Source organism: Lepidochelys kempii, chromosome 6 (genome assembly GCF_965140265.1).
Source record: "Lepidochelys kempii isolate rLepKem1 chromosome 6, rLepKem1.hap2, whole genome shotgun sequence".
In the NCBI taxonomy this organism is placed as follows: Eukaryota; Metazoa; Chordata; order Testudines; family Cheloniidae; genus Lepidochelys; species Lepidochelys kempii.
The window spans coordinates 14705131-14721792 of NC_133261.1; the positions used below are offsets into that span (position 1 = coordinate 14705131).

Below are 16662 nucleotides of genomic sequence, written 5' to 3' on the forward strand. Positions count from 1 at the left end.
ACCGCAGTTCCATAACCAGCCTCCCTGGGTGGAACTTACCCTCAGTCCTATCAACGTAGCACCCTGCAGTCCAGCTCCCCTTTGCTGCCCCATTCCTTAACTTGTAGACATCCTAGCAACTGTAACAATCTCCCATCCAATAAAGCTGAATGTCAGCCACAGCTCACAGGCCAGTATCAATGTGGCTGAATGGCTGTAAGTTCATATCCAACCCTTGAGAGAAGTCTGAGAACAAACCATTCTTGCTGCTACAACCTGACTCTGCCAAAGGGGTTTTTATCTTATTATTTGGGGCTGTGAGGGAAATGTAATTGCAGGATAGCAGAAGGTTCAGAAGGCACTTAAACTAGTAACAAATAAATAAATGCCATATGTAAATGTTTGCTGGGAGGGGGAATTAGGAGGCAGGGAGAAATAGGGGTAGAGGGGATTGGGGCTGCAGGAAAGGGAGGGGGACTATGGGGAGATCTGAGTCGTTAGGAGATTTCAGGTGAGGGAGTGGGATATTGGGACAGGATATAAGGTGGTAGGAGGGAGGCTGAGCGGGTGTCAGTCACACTCATATTCTCCCCTCCCATATGTGCCCTGAGATCTGGAGGGGGTCTGTTGCTCTGGGGGTGTCTGAGCCCATCTCCTTGCCCCTGTGTCTGCCAGGATCGGGAGTCCCTGCTCTTTTACAGGGGCGTCTAACCGCTCTACTTGCCTCCCCTCAGGTATGCTGGGATCTAGGGGACCCTTCCTCTCTAGGTGTTATCTGACCTCCTTTTCTTGCCCCACATGTGAGCTGGCATCCAGGGAAGCCCTATGCCTCTGGCAGGGAGCAGAGTGCAGCCCTCCCAGGAGCATGCACCAAAACCACACCACTGGATCGGGGTGAGGAACTAAGAACAAGAAGACTTGGTGCAAAACACAAGCTCCCGAGCCCTGACCAGGGGAGAGGGGCTGAGAATACCCACTGAGATGAATGGAGCTATTGTCCCAGGCTGTATCGTCTCAATGAGTGCTCTCCTTCAGCAGATACCATCACACCGAGATCTATGGGCCCCGTCACACAGCTCAGAGCCACCTGTACTTTCAGGATTGTCCCATGCTGGGGATCTGGAGATAGCAAAGCAGCTGCTGCTGATTAATTTCATACAATTTTACAACTGAGTGCCAGGTCAGCTACAGTTAAAATTGAGTAGGCTTCTATTTAAAACCAATTCTTCTAAGTGCTCTGAAATCCCCATGCTTACTTGGGCTGCCTCCTGGGGGTATGAAGTAGGGGGAGTGATAGGGTGACCACACGTAACGTTTTGGCCAGGATAGTCCCTTTTTTAAGCCAAAAGAAAAAGAGTATTTGTGGCACCTTAGAGACTAACAAATTTATTTGAGCATAAGCTTTCGTGAGCTACAGCTCACTTCATCGGATGCATTCAGTGGAAAATACAGTGGGGAGATTTATATACACAGAGAACATGAAACAATGGGTGTTACCATACACACTGTAAGGAGGGTGATCAGGTAAGGTGAGCTATTACCAGCAGGAGAGCGGGAGGGTGGGGTGGGGGGGGCATTTGTAGTGATAATCAAGGTGGGCCATTTCCAGCAGTTGACAAGAACATCTGAGAAACATTGAGGGGTGGAGTGGGGGTGGGGAATAAATACGGGGAAATAGTTTTATTTGTGTAATGACCCATCCACTCCCAGTCTTTATTCAAGCCTAACATTCAAAAACCAATCGGAGAACACTTCAATCTCTTTGGTCACTCGATTACAGACCTAAAAGTTGCAATTCTTCAACAACAAAAACTTCAAAAACAGACTCTAACGAGAGACTGCTGAATTGGAATTAATTTGCAAACTGGATACAATTAACTTAGGCTTGAATAAAGACTGGGAGTGGATGGGTCATTACACAAAGTAAAACTATTTCCCCATGTTTATTTCCCCCCCCCTCCACCACCACTGTTTTTCAGATGTTCTTGTCAACTGCTGGAAATGGCCCACCTTGATTATCAGTACAAAAGGTTCTCCCCTCCCCCTGCTCTCCTGCTGTTAATAGCTCACCTTACCTGATCACTCTCGTTACAGTGTGTATGGTAACATCCATTGTTTCATGTTCTCTGTATATATAAATCTCCCTACTGTATTTTCCACTGAATGCATCTGATGAAGTGAGCTGTAGCTCACGAAAGCTTATGCTCAAATAAATTTGTTATGCCATAAGTCCTCCTGTTCTTTTTGCGGATGGGCTAACACGGCTGCTACTTTGAAACCTTTTTTAAGCCATGTCCCTGCCATCCCAACTCTTTTTTTTTTTTTTTTTGGCAAAATTGGGCATATGTCCCATTTGCTCTTGTCGACTTGATCAGTTGGCAAGAGCAAACAGGACACATGCTCACTTTTGTCAAAAAGTGGGGTGTGGAAGAATGTGAGGGAGGGGGGCGAGCTGTGATGCCAGCCCCACACAGGGAGGGTGTCAGGGCTTGGGTGGGGGGACAGGCAGGGCTCGAGCAAGCAATGATGCCAGTCCCAGCCTCACATTGGGAGGGGCTCGGTCTAGTCCCATGTAGTGTCCCATTTTCCCTTTGGAAAATATGGTCACCCCATTGAGTGAGGCAACCATATCTGAGGCAATTTGAATAAGATGTTCCTGAATAAGAGGTCATTTATGATCTGGAGGATGGCGTGGATTGCACCCTGTGACGTTATTGACATAATCTGGGACCATATAGATCATTGTTGCAATCAAGGTCCTGTAGTGGCACCAAATCTTATATAAAGGGGGTCAAATGAGGTGTCTAAGACAAGGTTATGGTTTGCTGGTTATGATTATGCTATCTGTATATGTGTATCATTTTTATAGTTGAAGTTATGAATATTGGCTCTATACTGTCTGTATTTCAAACTTATGCTATGCTTCTGGGGGACACCCCAGACAAGTTGGTGTCAGCTCTGCCTAGCCTGCTTGATGGCCCATTAAGGACCATCAGCTATACAAGTGACCCATTGAGAGAAGGCAGACACGCCTTGCGACTCAGCAAGGTATGCAGGGACCTGCCTACGGAGAGAACTCTGAGGTTTTTCCAGGCCATGTGATGGACAGCTTGTCTTTGGGACAAAGAAAGAGAGACCACATGGCAAGAGACTATAGAAAGCTGCTGCAGCTCTTCCATCTGGTCTTCAATCCTGCTTCTTACCTCTGGAGGAGCTTTGCTACGTTGAAGCTTTTAACGAAGGACGGAAAGACCCATCCCAGCTGTGGATGTTCTCCAGAGACTTGATTTGAACCTGCAGTTTATTCTATCACTGCTACAAGCCTGAACCAAGAACTTTGCCATTACTGTATGTAATTGATTCCATTTAACCAATTCTAGCTCTCATCTATTTCTTTTTCTCTTTATCAATAAACCTTTAGATTTTAGATTCTAAAGGATTGGCAACAGCGTGATTTGTGGGTAAGATCTGATTTGTATATTGACCTGGGTCTGGGGCTTGGTCCTTTGGGATCGGGAGAACCCTTTTTCTTTTACGGGGATATTGGTTTTCATAACCATTTGTCCCCATAACAAGTGACACTGATGGTGATACTGGGAAACTGGAGCGTCTAAGGGAATTGCTTGTGTGACTTGTGGTTAGCCAGTGAGGTAAAACCAAAGTCCTCTCTGTCTGTCTGGTTTGGTTTGCCTTAGACGTGGAAAAACCCCAGCCTTGCTTTAAGCAATTTGTCCTGAATTGGCACTTTCAGTTGGGTCCCACCAGAACCAGCATCGTTACACACCCTCAGCAAGTTTGCAGATGACACTAAACTGGGAGGAGAGGTAGATACGCTGGAGGGTAGGGATAGGATACAGAGGGCCCTAGACAAATTAGAGGATTGGGCCAAAAGAAATCTGATGAGGTTCAACAAGGACAAGTGCAGAGTCCTGCACTTAGGACGGAAGAATCCCATGCACCGCTAGAGACTAGGGACCGAATGGCTCAGCAGCAGTTCTGCAGAAAAGGACCTAGGGGTTACACTAGATGAGAAGCTGCATATCAGTCAACAGTGTGCCCTTGTTGCCAAGAAAGCCAATGGCATTTTGGGATGTATATGTAGGGGCATTGCCAGCAGATCGAAGGACGTGATCGTTCCCCTCTATTCGACATTGGTGAGGCCTCATCTGGAGTACTATGTCCAGTTTTGGGTCCCACACTACAAGAAGGATGTGGAAAAATTGGAAAAAGTCCAGCGGAGGGCAACAAAAATGATTATGGGACTGGAACACATGACTTATGAGGAGAGGCTGAGGGAACTGGGATTGTTTAGTCTGCAGAAGAGAAGAATGAGGGGGGATTTGATAGCTGCTTTCAACTACCTGAGAGGTGGTTCCAGAGAGAATGGTTCTAAACTATTCTCAGTGGTAGAAGAGGACAGGAAAAGGAGTAATGGTCTCAAGTTGCAGTGGGGGAGGTTTAGGTTGGATATTAGGAAAAACTTTCTCACTAGGAGGGTGGTGAAACACTGGAATGGGTTCCCTAGGGCGGTGGTGGAATCTCCTTCCTTAGAGGTTTTAAGGTCAGGCTTGACAAAGCCTTGCTGGGATGATTTAGGGTGTGGCTACACTTGCAGATGTAGAGTGCTGTGAGTTAAACCCGCCTTTGTACAGTGCAGTAGGAAAAGCGCTGCAGTTTGTCCACACTGACAGCTGCAAGCACACTGGTGTGGCTACATTTGTGGCACTTGCAGTGGCATTTGGAGGGATGCATTGTGGGCAGCTATCCCACAGAGCACCTCTTCCCATTCTGGCGCTGTGGCTTGTGGGAAGGGGGTGGGGAGTGCGGGGCATTCTGGGTCCTGTCCCAATGCCCCGTGATGCATCGCTTCACATCCCAGCAATCCCTGTGCTTCCGTCCACATTTGGCGCCATCTTTCAATGTTTTTTGTACTGTGCGCTCTGTCTTATCTTTCGGTCTGCGGGAATGGAGCTCAAACTGCTGAGGAATATGCTGACGAGTCTCACCAGCACATCACATTTGGCAGTTGAATTATTCCTTGAGATCCAAAGTAACAGTGAGGACTCCGACGATGATATCGACTCGAATGACGCAAACGACACGAGTTTGCTTGTGGCATTCCCGGACATGCTCACCATCGTGGAACGCTGCTTTTGGGCTCGGGAAACAAGCACTGAGTGGTTGGATCACATTGTCATGCAAGTCTGGGATGACAACCAGTGGCTGCAGAACTTTCAGATGAGAAAAGCCGCTTTCATGGGACTATGGGAGAAGCTCGCCCTCACCCTGCGGCGCAAGGACACAAGATTGAGAGCTACCCTGATGGTGGAGAAGTGGGTGGCTATTGCAATCGGGAAGCTGGCAACTCCAGACAGCTACCGATTGGTCGCTAACCAATTTGGAGTGGGGAAGTTGACCGTTGGAATCGTGTTGATGCAAGTTTGCGGGGCCGTTAATCACATCCTGCTCAGAAGAACCGTGATTCCGGGTAACGTGCATGACATTGTGGCTGGCTTTGCACAAATGGGTTTCCCTAACTGTGGAGGGGTGATAGATTGGGACGCATATTCCAATTCTGGCACCAGCCCACCTAGCCTCCGAGTATGTTAATTGGACGGGCTATTTCTCTATGGTTCTCCAGGCGCTTATGGATCACCGTGGGCATTTCATTGTCATTAATGCAGGCTGGCCTGGAAAGGTGCATGACACACGCATCTTTATTAACACTGGCCTGTTCAGGAAGCTGCAAGTTGGGACTTTTTTCCCAGACCAGAAGATCACCATAGGGGAAGTCGAAATGCCCATTGTGATCCTGGAGACCCCGCTTACCCATTGATGCCGTGCCTCATGAAATCCTACACAGGGAGCCTTGACAGCAGCAAGGAGTGGTTCAACAACAGGCTGAGCCAGTGCAGAATGACTCTGGAGTGTGCTTTTGGCCATTTAAAGGGTCGCTGGCGCTCTCTGTATGGGAAGCTGGATCTGGCCAATAACAGCATCCCCGCAGTTATAGCCGCATGTGGTACCCTCCATAATATTTGTGAAGGGAAGGGTGAAAGATTCACTCAGGCATGGAACTCATAATTTCAACACCTGGAGGCTGAATCTGAACAGCCAGAGAGCAGGGCCATTAGAGGGGCCCAGGGCGGAGCTGCAAGGATTAGGGATGCCTTGAGAGAGCAATTTGAGGTTGAAAGCAAACAGTAATGTCTGGTGTGGTGCCCTGCACAGGAGTGAAGTGCAGTGGGAATCTGTGTTTGCTACGTATGATACACTGACTTGCAGTGCCTGTTGTTTTCCTGCGCTAAGGTTTCTTTTATGATATGCAATAATAAAGAATGTTTTCAAAGCCAAAAAATAAATTTATTGAAAAGAAACACAGCACAACTGCTTGGGAAACACAAAGGGCAAGGGGATGGGGTGGGGAATGGTACAATCACAGATTTGTGTATGTCCTGTCTGGAGTGCTGTGCAATGCGTGCTGTACTTCAGGATGGCTATACTGCATGGTGATGGGGGTTGAGTCTGATGAAGTGAGCTGTAGCTCACGAAAGCTCATGCTCAACTAAATTGGTTAGTCTCTAAGGTGCCACAAGTCCTCCTTTTCTTTTTGGGTAAGGGTTGTAATTTTCAGGGCTGGGTGGTGAAGCTACAGGTGTTGGAGGCAGTGGGTGGTGGTAAGAACCCAGATGTTGGGGAAAGTGGTTTGGAGTGACATGGTGGCACGAGGGAAAGAGTTTTGGGACAAGAACTGCGGGGGGCAGTGGGCACGGTAGTGCTCCGCCTGCATGGCTACGAGCACCTGGATTGAATCCGCTTGGCTCTCCATGATGCTTATCAGCCACTCTGTGCTTTGGTGCCGGCGAGCCGCATTCTGCTGGTGGACCCTCCTTTCACTTTCCCGCCACTTCTGCACTTTTTTATTTTCATTAGTTGAATGCTGCATGACTTCATGCAGCATGTCCTCTTTGCTTCTACATGGCCTCTTCCTGATTCTTTGCAGCCTCTCAGCCATTGATAACACAGATGGCTGAGGTCTCAAGGGTTGCATCTGTAAAGGCAAAATGCAACACTTAACAGAGGCAGCATTGTTCACACCAGACAGAGCAATGATTCCCCCGTACTCAAGGGCGAGCACAATCTACACAATAGCATAATTTGCCCATCCCAAAGCAAGCACACATAACCTATGGGAGCCCCAAAATGGTAAGTAAGCACAGGGTCAAGCATGACTGATTGTTTCACAGCTGTACTGTCCTCTGGATTTCTGTGCCTTGAGGAGAGCCAACAGCGGCAGTGGGCCCCTATAACGAACACTGTCCCCACATTTTCCACAGGACTTCATCCTTGAAGATATCTTGCTGCTGAGGGTGACCAGGGAAGCAAGGGAGGATCTTCTACTACAATGCAGATTCCGCCCTGGCCCATATGCAGCTTGCCTATGTGCAGCAATGGTCCCCCCGCCCCCCACAGCACAGTGGCGCAGACATGTTAGCGTTACTGGGACAAGGAACACAGTAGCTCTCCCAAAAAACCTGCACAAGCGTATTGCCCAAGTTCTGGCTGAGACCTTTGAAGAGATCACTGAGGCCCATTACCATGATGTGAGAGAACACATCAATCCCCTATTCTGCATCTAGGCATGCATGCAGCCCTAACCCTCCTCACCCCAAGAGCCTGCACCGAATAACTTCCTTCCCAAAATAAAAGCCGGTTACCGAAAACCTCCTCTGGTGTTTACCCTTCCCCAAGCACCGGCCGCCGTAACTGGCTACCTTTCTCCTGGCTTGAGAACAGCTCCTGGCTGCATGCATCTAGGGATGCCGGGGTGTCTTCCTGTGCCGGAGCACCCTCGCTCCTGCTTTGCTGCTCCTCCTCCTCCCGCCTTGTTGCACTGGGCTCTGAAGTGTCCATGGTGGTGCTTGGAGTGGAGGTGGGGTCGCCCCCAAGTATCGCATCCAGCTCTTTGTAGAAATGGCAGGTCGCGGGAGCAGCACCGGAGCGGCTGTTTGCCTCACGGGCTTTGCGGTAGGCATTCCGCAGCTCCTTCACTTTAACCCTGCACTGCAGGGCATCCTGGTCATGGCCCCTTTCCATCATATCCCTTGATATCTGCCCGAAGCGAATGTAATTCCTGCAGCTGCAGCGCAGCTGGGACTGGACAGCTTCCTCCCCCCGAACACTGATGAGTTGCAGCATCTCGCCATTGCTCTATATTGGGGATCACCTGGCGCATGGAGGCATGGTCACCTGGAAAGATTCGCTGATGAGAGCACTCCATGCCTGGCTGAGCAAACAGGAAGGGGATTTTCAAAATTCTCAGAGAATTTAAAGGACGGGTCTGATGGTTGGTCACCTGAGGGCAGGGCAGTAGAGGTCAAAGCGATGACCAGAGTGGCTAGAACAGGCATTGTGGGACACTTCTGGAGGCTGATCACAGCGCCATAACAGACCAGGGCGTCCACACTGGCGCCGCGGTGCTCCAGCGGTGGCACAGAAAACGTTATTCTACTCGCCGAGGTGGAGTACCAGCAGCGCTGTAGCCGCGGAGTCAGAGCGCTCTACGTGCCTTGCCAGTGTGGACGTGTAGTGAGCTAGTGTGCCCGGGGCTCCTTTATTGCGCTGTAACTCACAAGTGTAGCCAAGCCCTAAGTTGGGGATCGGTCCTGCTTTGAGCAGGGGGTTGGACTAGATGACCTCCTGAGGTCCCTTCCAACCTTGATATTCTGTGATTCTATGAACTACAGCTACCCACCCAAAAACTGCTTTTCTTCAAGTTCACAGCTTCTACCAATGGTTTTTGTGCACCCCTGCCTTCGAAAATGCTGACGGCTTAAGGGGATCGGCAGGAGATGGTGAGCTGGAAATGCTGGCAAGGTACCAGGGGAAGGCTATATGTAGTAGGGGATGGTAGAGGCTGGGGAGGAGCGAGACACCAGACTTTTTACACATGTAATAAAATAATCACCAAGTTTTTGGGTCATAGACCAACTACACACTGCAAATGTTACAAAGCACAACCGTTATCTCCATTCCACTGAGGACAGCTGGAGCAGAATTAAGGACCATAGGCAAGCACCTTAACTCCTCATTGCTTGGTTTTCAGATATGTGAGTTTTGCTGGGCTTGACATTCTGGAAGGGTGCGTGGAACCTCTGGGCAACATTAACTCCACGGTTTGCCAGTGACTTAGCACACAAGGGAGCAGGAGACATGGACACAGCTCTGCTGCAGCTTGGAACAAAGACACGGGGTGCGAGGGAGGTGACTGTGTTTGTGAGAACCCCAGAGACTCAGCATCCCAGGAACTCACATAGGTATGCAGAGACAAAAGGAGGGCGAATCAAGATGGATCCCACAGAGTTGCTGGGCCACCATGGCCTCTGCCTTCAGCTTGGATTCTCTGATGCTGGATTCCAGCTAATTAATAAATATGACGCTAGGTCGTGACAGATACTGATTGCATTGCTCCCGGCGGGTAATGAACCATGACAGCCACATCCCAGAGGGCTTCCATCTTTTGGTAGGTGAAACCTGCCCAGCCTGGACCCCATGACCCCTCCCCAAACCTGAGAGGGACCCATGTGAAATCCCAGCCTCTGCATGGGCAAAACAAGCACAGAGTGTAGGGCACACATGCCTCGGGGGACAGGGCTGGGAGAGACACAGGCCAGAGGGAAGGATGCAGCCAAGGAGAGGTGCCCAGACTGGAGGCTCCCATCCCAGCAGAACCCTCTATCAAAGCCCATGGCCCACTTCTGGCTGTGCTCATGTTTCCTCAGAATTCTACTACACTGGCCCCAGGAAATCATTTCACCCCTCACTGCCCATGGAAGGAGACTGATCGGTCTTGTGACTTCAGGGAGGTGCCCCCGGCTCAGGGCCAGCCACAGGCTCTGTTAATGGTTCATTCACTCAGGGTTAAGAGGCTGGAGCAGTCCTCAAGGGAGAGATCCAGTGGAGACGGGACCGCACTGCCTTCTCCAGGACTGCTCCTTACCCTAGCACAGAGACTGCCCAGGTGAGTGGAAGCTAGTTGGGAGACCCTAGCCCTGCACAGACCAGCCCTGGCATTGCTGGGGCCACAGACAGGGATTGTTATTGTAGGGTCTCTGGTGAACACAGTGGCTGCAGCCTATTGTAGGTTTGTTATTGTAGAGATTGGAGGTTGCAGACACCCTGCCTGCTTCTGGGGTCACTTGGGGGTGTGGGGATAGACACACATAACTGAAGGGTTTCTCTTCTCCCCTCCTCCCAGGTGTCCCCTACATCACATTCCCGGGAAGCTGCCAAGGGCCCATCCTGACAGAGATGCTGATCCTGAGCTGCTCCTCCAAGCTGCAGCTGCTGGAGGCGACACTACGGAGGCGCCTGCCTGAGACGTTGCAGGTGACATGGCTGTGTCTAGCCCCACTGCCCGCACCCCCCCCCCGGGACGGGACTCAACCCCCCACCCCTGCCCCACCCATGGGGCAGAGAGCAGGGGAAGGTCCCTCTGACTCCCCTGGGAGATGGGTTAGAGAGCAGGTTGGAGGGGCAGACTCCCCCCAGGCACTGGCTGCTCAGCTCTCCTGGCCACCCACTCCTACCTCGCTCCTTGTGTCTCCCACAGTCCAAACCCAGCACCAATTCCTGCTACTCATCCAGCGTAGCCGGCGGGACTTCCCCAGCCAATCACAGGGCAGGTTGGCCCTGTGCCAGCCAACCAGAGAGTTGGGTAGCTGTGGCTCCCTCCATGACTGTATGCCCATCACATGGCTCTAGTGTCTGTGGCGGGTCACCAGCCCCTTCAATCCCCCTCCCCCGACACACCTGACCTAAGGTTGCCAACTTTCTGACTGCAGAAACCTGAACACCCTTGCCCCACTGCTGCCCCAAGGCCCCGCCCCTTCCCCAAGGCCCCATCTCCTCTCACTCCATCCCCCTTCCCTCCATTGCTCGCTCTCCCCCACCCTCGCTCATTTGCTTATTTTCATTGGGCTGGGACAGGGGGTTGGAAGTGGGGGGGTGACAGCTCCAGCTGGGGGTGAGGGCTGGGGATGAGGGGTTTGGGGTGCAGAAGGGAGCTACAGGCTGGGGCTGAGGAGCTTGTAGTGTGGGAGGGGGCTCCAGACAGGGGGTTAGGGTACAGGAGGGAGTGAGGGCTCTGGCAGGGGGTGTGGGCTCCGGGGTGGGGCCAGAAATGAGGGGCTCAGAGTGGGCTCCAGGCTGGGGCAGGGGGTTGGGGTGCAGAACGGGGTGAGAGCTCTGGCTGGGGGTGCAGGCTCTGGTGTGGGGCTGAGGATGAGGGGTCTGGGGTGCAGGAGGGGGCTCTGGGATGGGGCTGAGGGGTTTGGCGTGCGGGAGGAGGCTCAGGGTTGGGGCAGGGGGTTGGGAAGTGGGACAGGGCACAGAGTACAGTTTCCGGGAGGGAGTTTGTGTGCAGGACGGGGTTACGAGCTGGAGCAGGGGGTTGGGGAGCAGGAGGGAGTTCGGGGTGTGGGCTCCGGGTGGAGCTAACCTCAGGTGGCTCCCAGAAGCGATTGGCATGTCCAGCTCCTAGACAGAGGGGCCAGGGGGCTCTGCACGTTGCCCGCATCTGTAGGCTCCGCCCCTGCAGCTCCCATTGGCCACAATTCCCTGAGCACCGGCTCAGGGGAGCGGTAGCGTGCAGAGCTCCCTGGCTATCCCTGAGCCTAGGAGCCGGAGGGAGAAAATGCTGCAGCTTCCAGGAGCCGCACAGAGCCAGAGCAGGCAGGGAGCCTGCCTTAGTCCCACTGTGCCACCGACTGGACTTTTACCAACCTGGCCAGCAATGCTGACTGGAGCTGCCAAGGTCCATGAAAACCAGATGCCTGACAACTCTAACCCAGCCACGGTCAGGGTCTCCCCTATGATACCAGCCCAGGGCCACAAATCAGGGGTCAGACACCAAAAATCAGGAGAGTAACCCCAGCGGGAGGGGGCAGGAGACCACCATCTTCCCTGGCCTCGGCCAACTGAAATCGTTGTGAAGTGGTAGTCATCTTGACTAAGGGAAGCCTGTGGTGTCAGCCCCATTGGCAGGGATGGGAGAGGGTGGCCATTTTGAAGAAGGGCAAAAAACTGCCATGGTGCAGAAGATCACGAGATGCTGAAACCGCCCGGTAAACATTGGGAGGCTCCTGACAGAGTCGTGAGAGCTGGAATTGCTGCCCTGCCCCCAGCTCTAACCCTCACCACATCCATGTCACTGGCAGGTCCATGGCGCCGTGAAGACCATAAATTGTGGGAACCCGGCAGCACAGGAGGTGCTGGTGGATTCGTGGCCTGACTTCAAAGCCGTCCTCACACGGCCACGCAAAGAGGTGCTGCCCCTCAGCCACTGCGCTGCACCTGAGTGATCTAGCTCTCTCGGGTGTTGGGGAGTGGGACCTGGGGCCTTTCCCCTCTAGGTGGGCCATGGTGTGGGGGCCAGGCTAGGTCGGGGGCAGGAATTGGGATTCAGGTCCTTTCCCCTCTAGGTGGCCCCAGGGCGCGGACCAAACTGGTTTGGGGGGGCAGGGATTGGGATCTTTCCATTCTACAGCAGTAGTTCTCAACCTTTTGGGGCTTAGGACCCATTCGTAACTGTTTATGGCCTATTGTGATGCAGTAAATAGTCTGGGCGTGGAGGTCCCAGGGTGGTTTCTGTTGGAGTCTGCTCCCTGTGGGGGGTTGGGTCCTGCCCAGCACTCACCCCACAATAGCAGCTCCCGTGGTGTGGGGCTGGCTGGGCTAGGCTCATTGCTCTGGCCATTGCAACCGCTGGGGTTTCAGTGCCGCTCAGGTTTGATCCCGCCCCCCCTAACTGGACCAAATTTGTGAGAGTGGAGTTGTGCCCTGGCTCATGGGGCTGCAGTACCACTCACTCAAATTTGGCCTACCCAGACTCCCATTGTCATGGTGGCTGGGCCAAACCTGAATGCCACCAGGACCCCAGATGTTGCAGTGCCTGGAGCAGGGAGCCGAGTCCAGCCAGCACCATGGGACAGTAGCCACAGGAGCTGCCATGGGACCCTTTGAAATATTCTGGCAACCCATTTTTGGGTCCCGACCCACAGTTTTGAGAAACTCTGCACTGGGGAACCGCAGGTTGGGAGCCAAACTGTCTCAGGGAGGGCTGGGATTGGGATTTGGGGCCTTTCCCTTCTAGGGGGCCCCCAAGCAGGGGACTAGCTGGCTCGGGAGCGGGGGGCAGGCAGATCAGTCATTCCATTAGGAGTTTCCACTTCTTGGCTCCATGTCTCCCCTGGCAGGTGGCATTGGATGGCTCTGATTTCTACACCAACATGTACGCGGCATACTACCGGGACCTGGGTGCCTACAGGGCCCTGCTGAGCAGTGCCGTCAACTGGAACCAGGCCTTCTGTATCCACGGTAATGTGGGCCTCACAGCACCAGGGAGAGCACCACAAAGACTGAGCATATAAATCCTGCGTGGGCCCAACCCCAGGATCCTGCCCTACCGTGCCAGCCCCAAAGCCCTCCACTGCCCCTCCCCCAGGCTGCAAGGCTGCTGCCATGAGCCCTGTGCAGGGCAGGTACTTATGGGGTAGCCCCTTGCCAGTGCTGGGGTGAGATCAGATCACCTGACCACGTCCTTCTCCCTGAGGCCTGGGGTTGGTAGGTTTGGAAGCTCAGACTCCTGCCCCTCCTGCCCCCTGTCCCAGGCTGGGCTCCCCACACATATGGGCCCTTTTGTCACCACCATTCAGTTCCTGTCCCCACTGCTCATGGCCCATTGCTGCCCCCTGCAGGGCTCCGGGACGGGCTCTACGAGGCCTCGAGGGACATCGCCAACACTAAAGGGGTCAAGCTGGAGGTGTTCCGCTACTTCACTTATTTTCACCCAGATCCCAACACCTTGCCTGAAATCCAGTCAGTGTCTGCTTGCGCCAGAGGGCCCCATGGGAGGGGTGGGGTTGGTAGAGAAGGGGACAGTCTGCACGGTGAGGTAATTGGCCAGTATGGTGCTGGGATGCCCAAGATGTGGTTGGCTATTACCCATGCAGGACCTGGGGCACTGGGGTCCTATTGCCAGCAGTATAAACCCTGTAGGTTGGCACTGAGCCTAACCTCCTTCAGGGACCTTGCAGGGACTGGGGAGCGTAGCCATGGGGTGGGGACAACCATGGGGAGGGAGATCCCTGTTCAGCTCCTGCACAGGGCCCCAGCCTCTGCCAGGAAACCCTGATGCAAATGGCTTCTGTGCCACCAATGGGACCCCATCCGTGGCCCCTGGGGACCAGGCACTTCTGCAATCAGCCAGCCCTGGCAGGGTTTGGGCAGCGAGAGGCCATGCTCCCCCCATCCCTACACCATGTCTCACCTGGCCAAAGGGACATTAGGCAGTGTGGGTTAGTGGGGAAAGGCCCCGTGTCCCACTCCCCACCCTCTGAGCCAGCCATTTCCCTCCTCCACTTGGCTTTAGCAATCCCCTCTCCTGAGTCCCAGGAGTTTCACTGGGCAGCCCATCTTACAATGACCTACATGGGAATTCCCCCCTGCCTGCGGGGAAGCCCCCTCTCATTGGCTGCCTCTCCGAGACCTCCTGGGGAAGAGCAGCCAATCAGAGCTCCTGCAGTAAGATCTCCTTCCCCCCACTCCCTGCAGTAATGTGACACCTTTCTCACAGAAGGGAAGGAGGGAGCAGGAATTGCTCAGCATCTCAGGATGGCTCCACTCCCTCTCCCCACCCCCTCCCACACCCTAACTCCCTCCCGGAAGCTGTACCCTGCACCCGGTCCCACTCCCCAACTCCCTGCCCCAGCCCTGAGCCTGTGAGCAATGGGGACAGGATGGTGCACATGTTGCCCCCATCCCAGGAACACCTGGCCTGGGAGGGGAAGAGGGGAGCCCGCTGCAGCCCCCACTGGGTTGGGAGGGGGCAGAACAACACCAGGAGGTGCAGAAGGGAGGCTGGGGGGGCTAGGAAGAGTTGATGGGCACCTGGCTGGGAACAGAACTGATGGGGCAGAATTAATTGCTGGGCAGAAGATCCCAAATCACCATAATAAATCTGGGACTGTTGATAACACTGTCACAACCAGGTGTCGAGGGAGTTCAGCTATCAAGGGAGATCAGCAATCATAGTCATCTTTTTAAAAAAACCTCACGATATTAGGGCCAATCTCATGATGTTGGGGTCTAATTCGTGATCGCTAACTCTTGGGGCTTGGCCCTGCTGCTCTCTGCCTCCCCAGACTAGACCCAGCTGTGAGGTTGTCAACCCTGGATGTCTCCCACCTCGACCTGATGAATGAGATGTGGCCCTATGGGGGAAACAAGTACAGCAAGAGGTTCCTGGAAAGACTGATCCGCCACTTCCCCAGTTTCTGCCTCCTAGACTCTGCTGGCCACCTTCTCAGCTGGACTGTTTCAGACCCATATGGTGCCATGGGGCGTAGCGTCACTATGCCCGAGCACCGGGGACGCGGTTACAATGGGGTGCTGAACAACTTGATAGCCAAGCGGTTGCACGCACTAGGCTATCCCAGCTACGGCCACGTGGCCGTGGACAACTACCCCATGCAGAGGCTGCAGGAGAGGCAGAGCTTCCAGCGCCAGCCCAACTTGTGCCACTTCATCCTCCACAACGCAGCACTGCACAGAACCCCCACGTTAACCCCCAGCCCAGCCCCAGGCAAAGCCCCCGCATGAGTCCCCAGCCCAGCCACCCAGGGGACCTGCCAGGCTGGGACTAACGGAAGCCAAGGGAGGGGGGTGTGGGAGTCTGGAGATCAGTTACTCGTGGAACCAGTAACATTTCCCAGCTCCAGCCTCACAAGGGATCTGCTACCCCCATCCCCAAAGGCCTTGCCCTCCCTCACAGCCCTGTACCCAGCTTTACAGGGTCTGTCCTACTCTCCCGAGCCCCATAACCTGCCCTTCTTGGTAGAGCCTATCCCCCCAGACCCATACACACAGCACCCCCATCCAGTGGTTTCCCCAGGAATTGAAATGGGGGGGGTGTTTGAATTTACGGGGGGGGGGGTCAGGGCCGATGAGGGGTGAGACTATGAGGGTGAAGGTGGGCAGTATGGCACCATAGTAAAAACTGAAAAATGTTTCATGACCATTTTATTAGATTTAACTCATGTTTTAAAATCATCACACAAATTAAAGTTGGCTACTCAAGCCTTCTATGAAGCACTATGTCTACATTCTTCTTGGTTTCTTGTTATAATTTTCCACAACTCTGTTAATGAATTTCTTGAATGCAATGCGTTCATCTTTGGCGGCTTCTCATGTGTCCGGTACTTCTATTCCTTCAATTGATATGCTCAGCAGTTCATTCACATGATCAGGCAGAGGGCGACTTCTTTCAGAACACAAAATGCTATTCAATGATGAAAAAGAACTGTAGCTGTTGTGACTGGGAGTAGCAAAAGATGAATTCCTACTTCTTTCAGCCCAGGAAACAGAGCACAAAGATCGGGTTGAGCCACTAGTGATGATAAAAAAGAAGTTGAAGTCAAATCTTCATTTATTCGTCGTATGATATTCCACTCCGTGTTCAAATTCTCTATTCTGTCCTGAGCACATGGCAGGCCCATTGATGGTAGCGTCTCACTCCACTCAACTGTCAGTGTTTTATAAGACAGGGATCTGTAAAAGCTACGCAGAAGTTGAGTAGAATCTAGAAGTCTCTGTTGTAGATTTTTAAGAATCAAGTTTGTGTAC

The 16662-nt window shown here is 53.1% G+C and overlaps 1 protein-coding gene across 1 annotated transcript; it reads left to right on the forward strand.

The window, feature by feature from the left end:
- Nucleotides 1-9881: 9881 nt before the first annotated feature.
- On the forward strand, nt 9882-16128 carry LOC140912439 (glycine N-acyltransferase-like protein 3). The gene is made up of 6 exons (XM_073346841.1): nt 9882-10000; nt 10238-10368; nt 12198-12305; nt 13236-13356; nt 13737-13857; nt 15183-16128. The coding sequence occupies exons 2-6, from the start codon at nt 10291-10293 to the stop codon at nt 15637-15639; spliced, it is 885 nt and encodes a 294-aa protein (XP_073202942.1). The 5' UTR covers nt 9882-10000; nt 10238-10290; the 3' UTR covers nt 15640-16128.
- Nucleotides 16129-16662: the final 534 nt, after the last annotated feature.

Excerpts from the sequence above, each read along its gene's own strand:
- LOC140912439 (XM_073346841.1), top strand. The coding sequence starts at position 10,291 with ATGCTGATCCTGAGCTGCTCCTCCAAGCTGCAGCTGCTGGAGGCGACA. Across the intron at positions 12,306-13,235 it reads TCACACGGCCACGCAAAGAG|GTGGCATTGGATGGCTCTGA; the intron begins GTGCTGCCCCTC and ends CTCCCCTGGCAG. Across the intron at positions 13,858-15,182 it reads AACACCTTGCCTGAAATCCA|ACTAGACCCAGCTGTGAGGT; the intron begins GTCAGTGTCTGC and ends CTGCCTCCCCAG.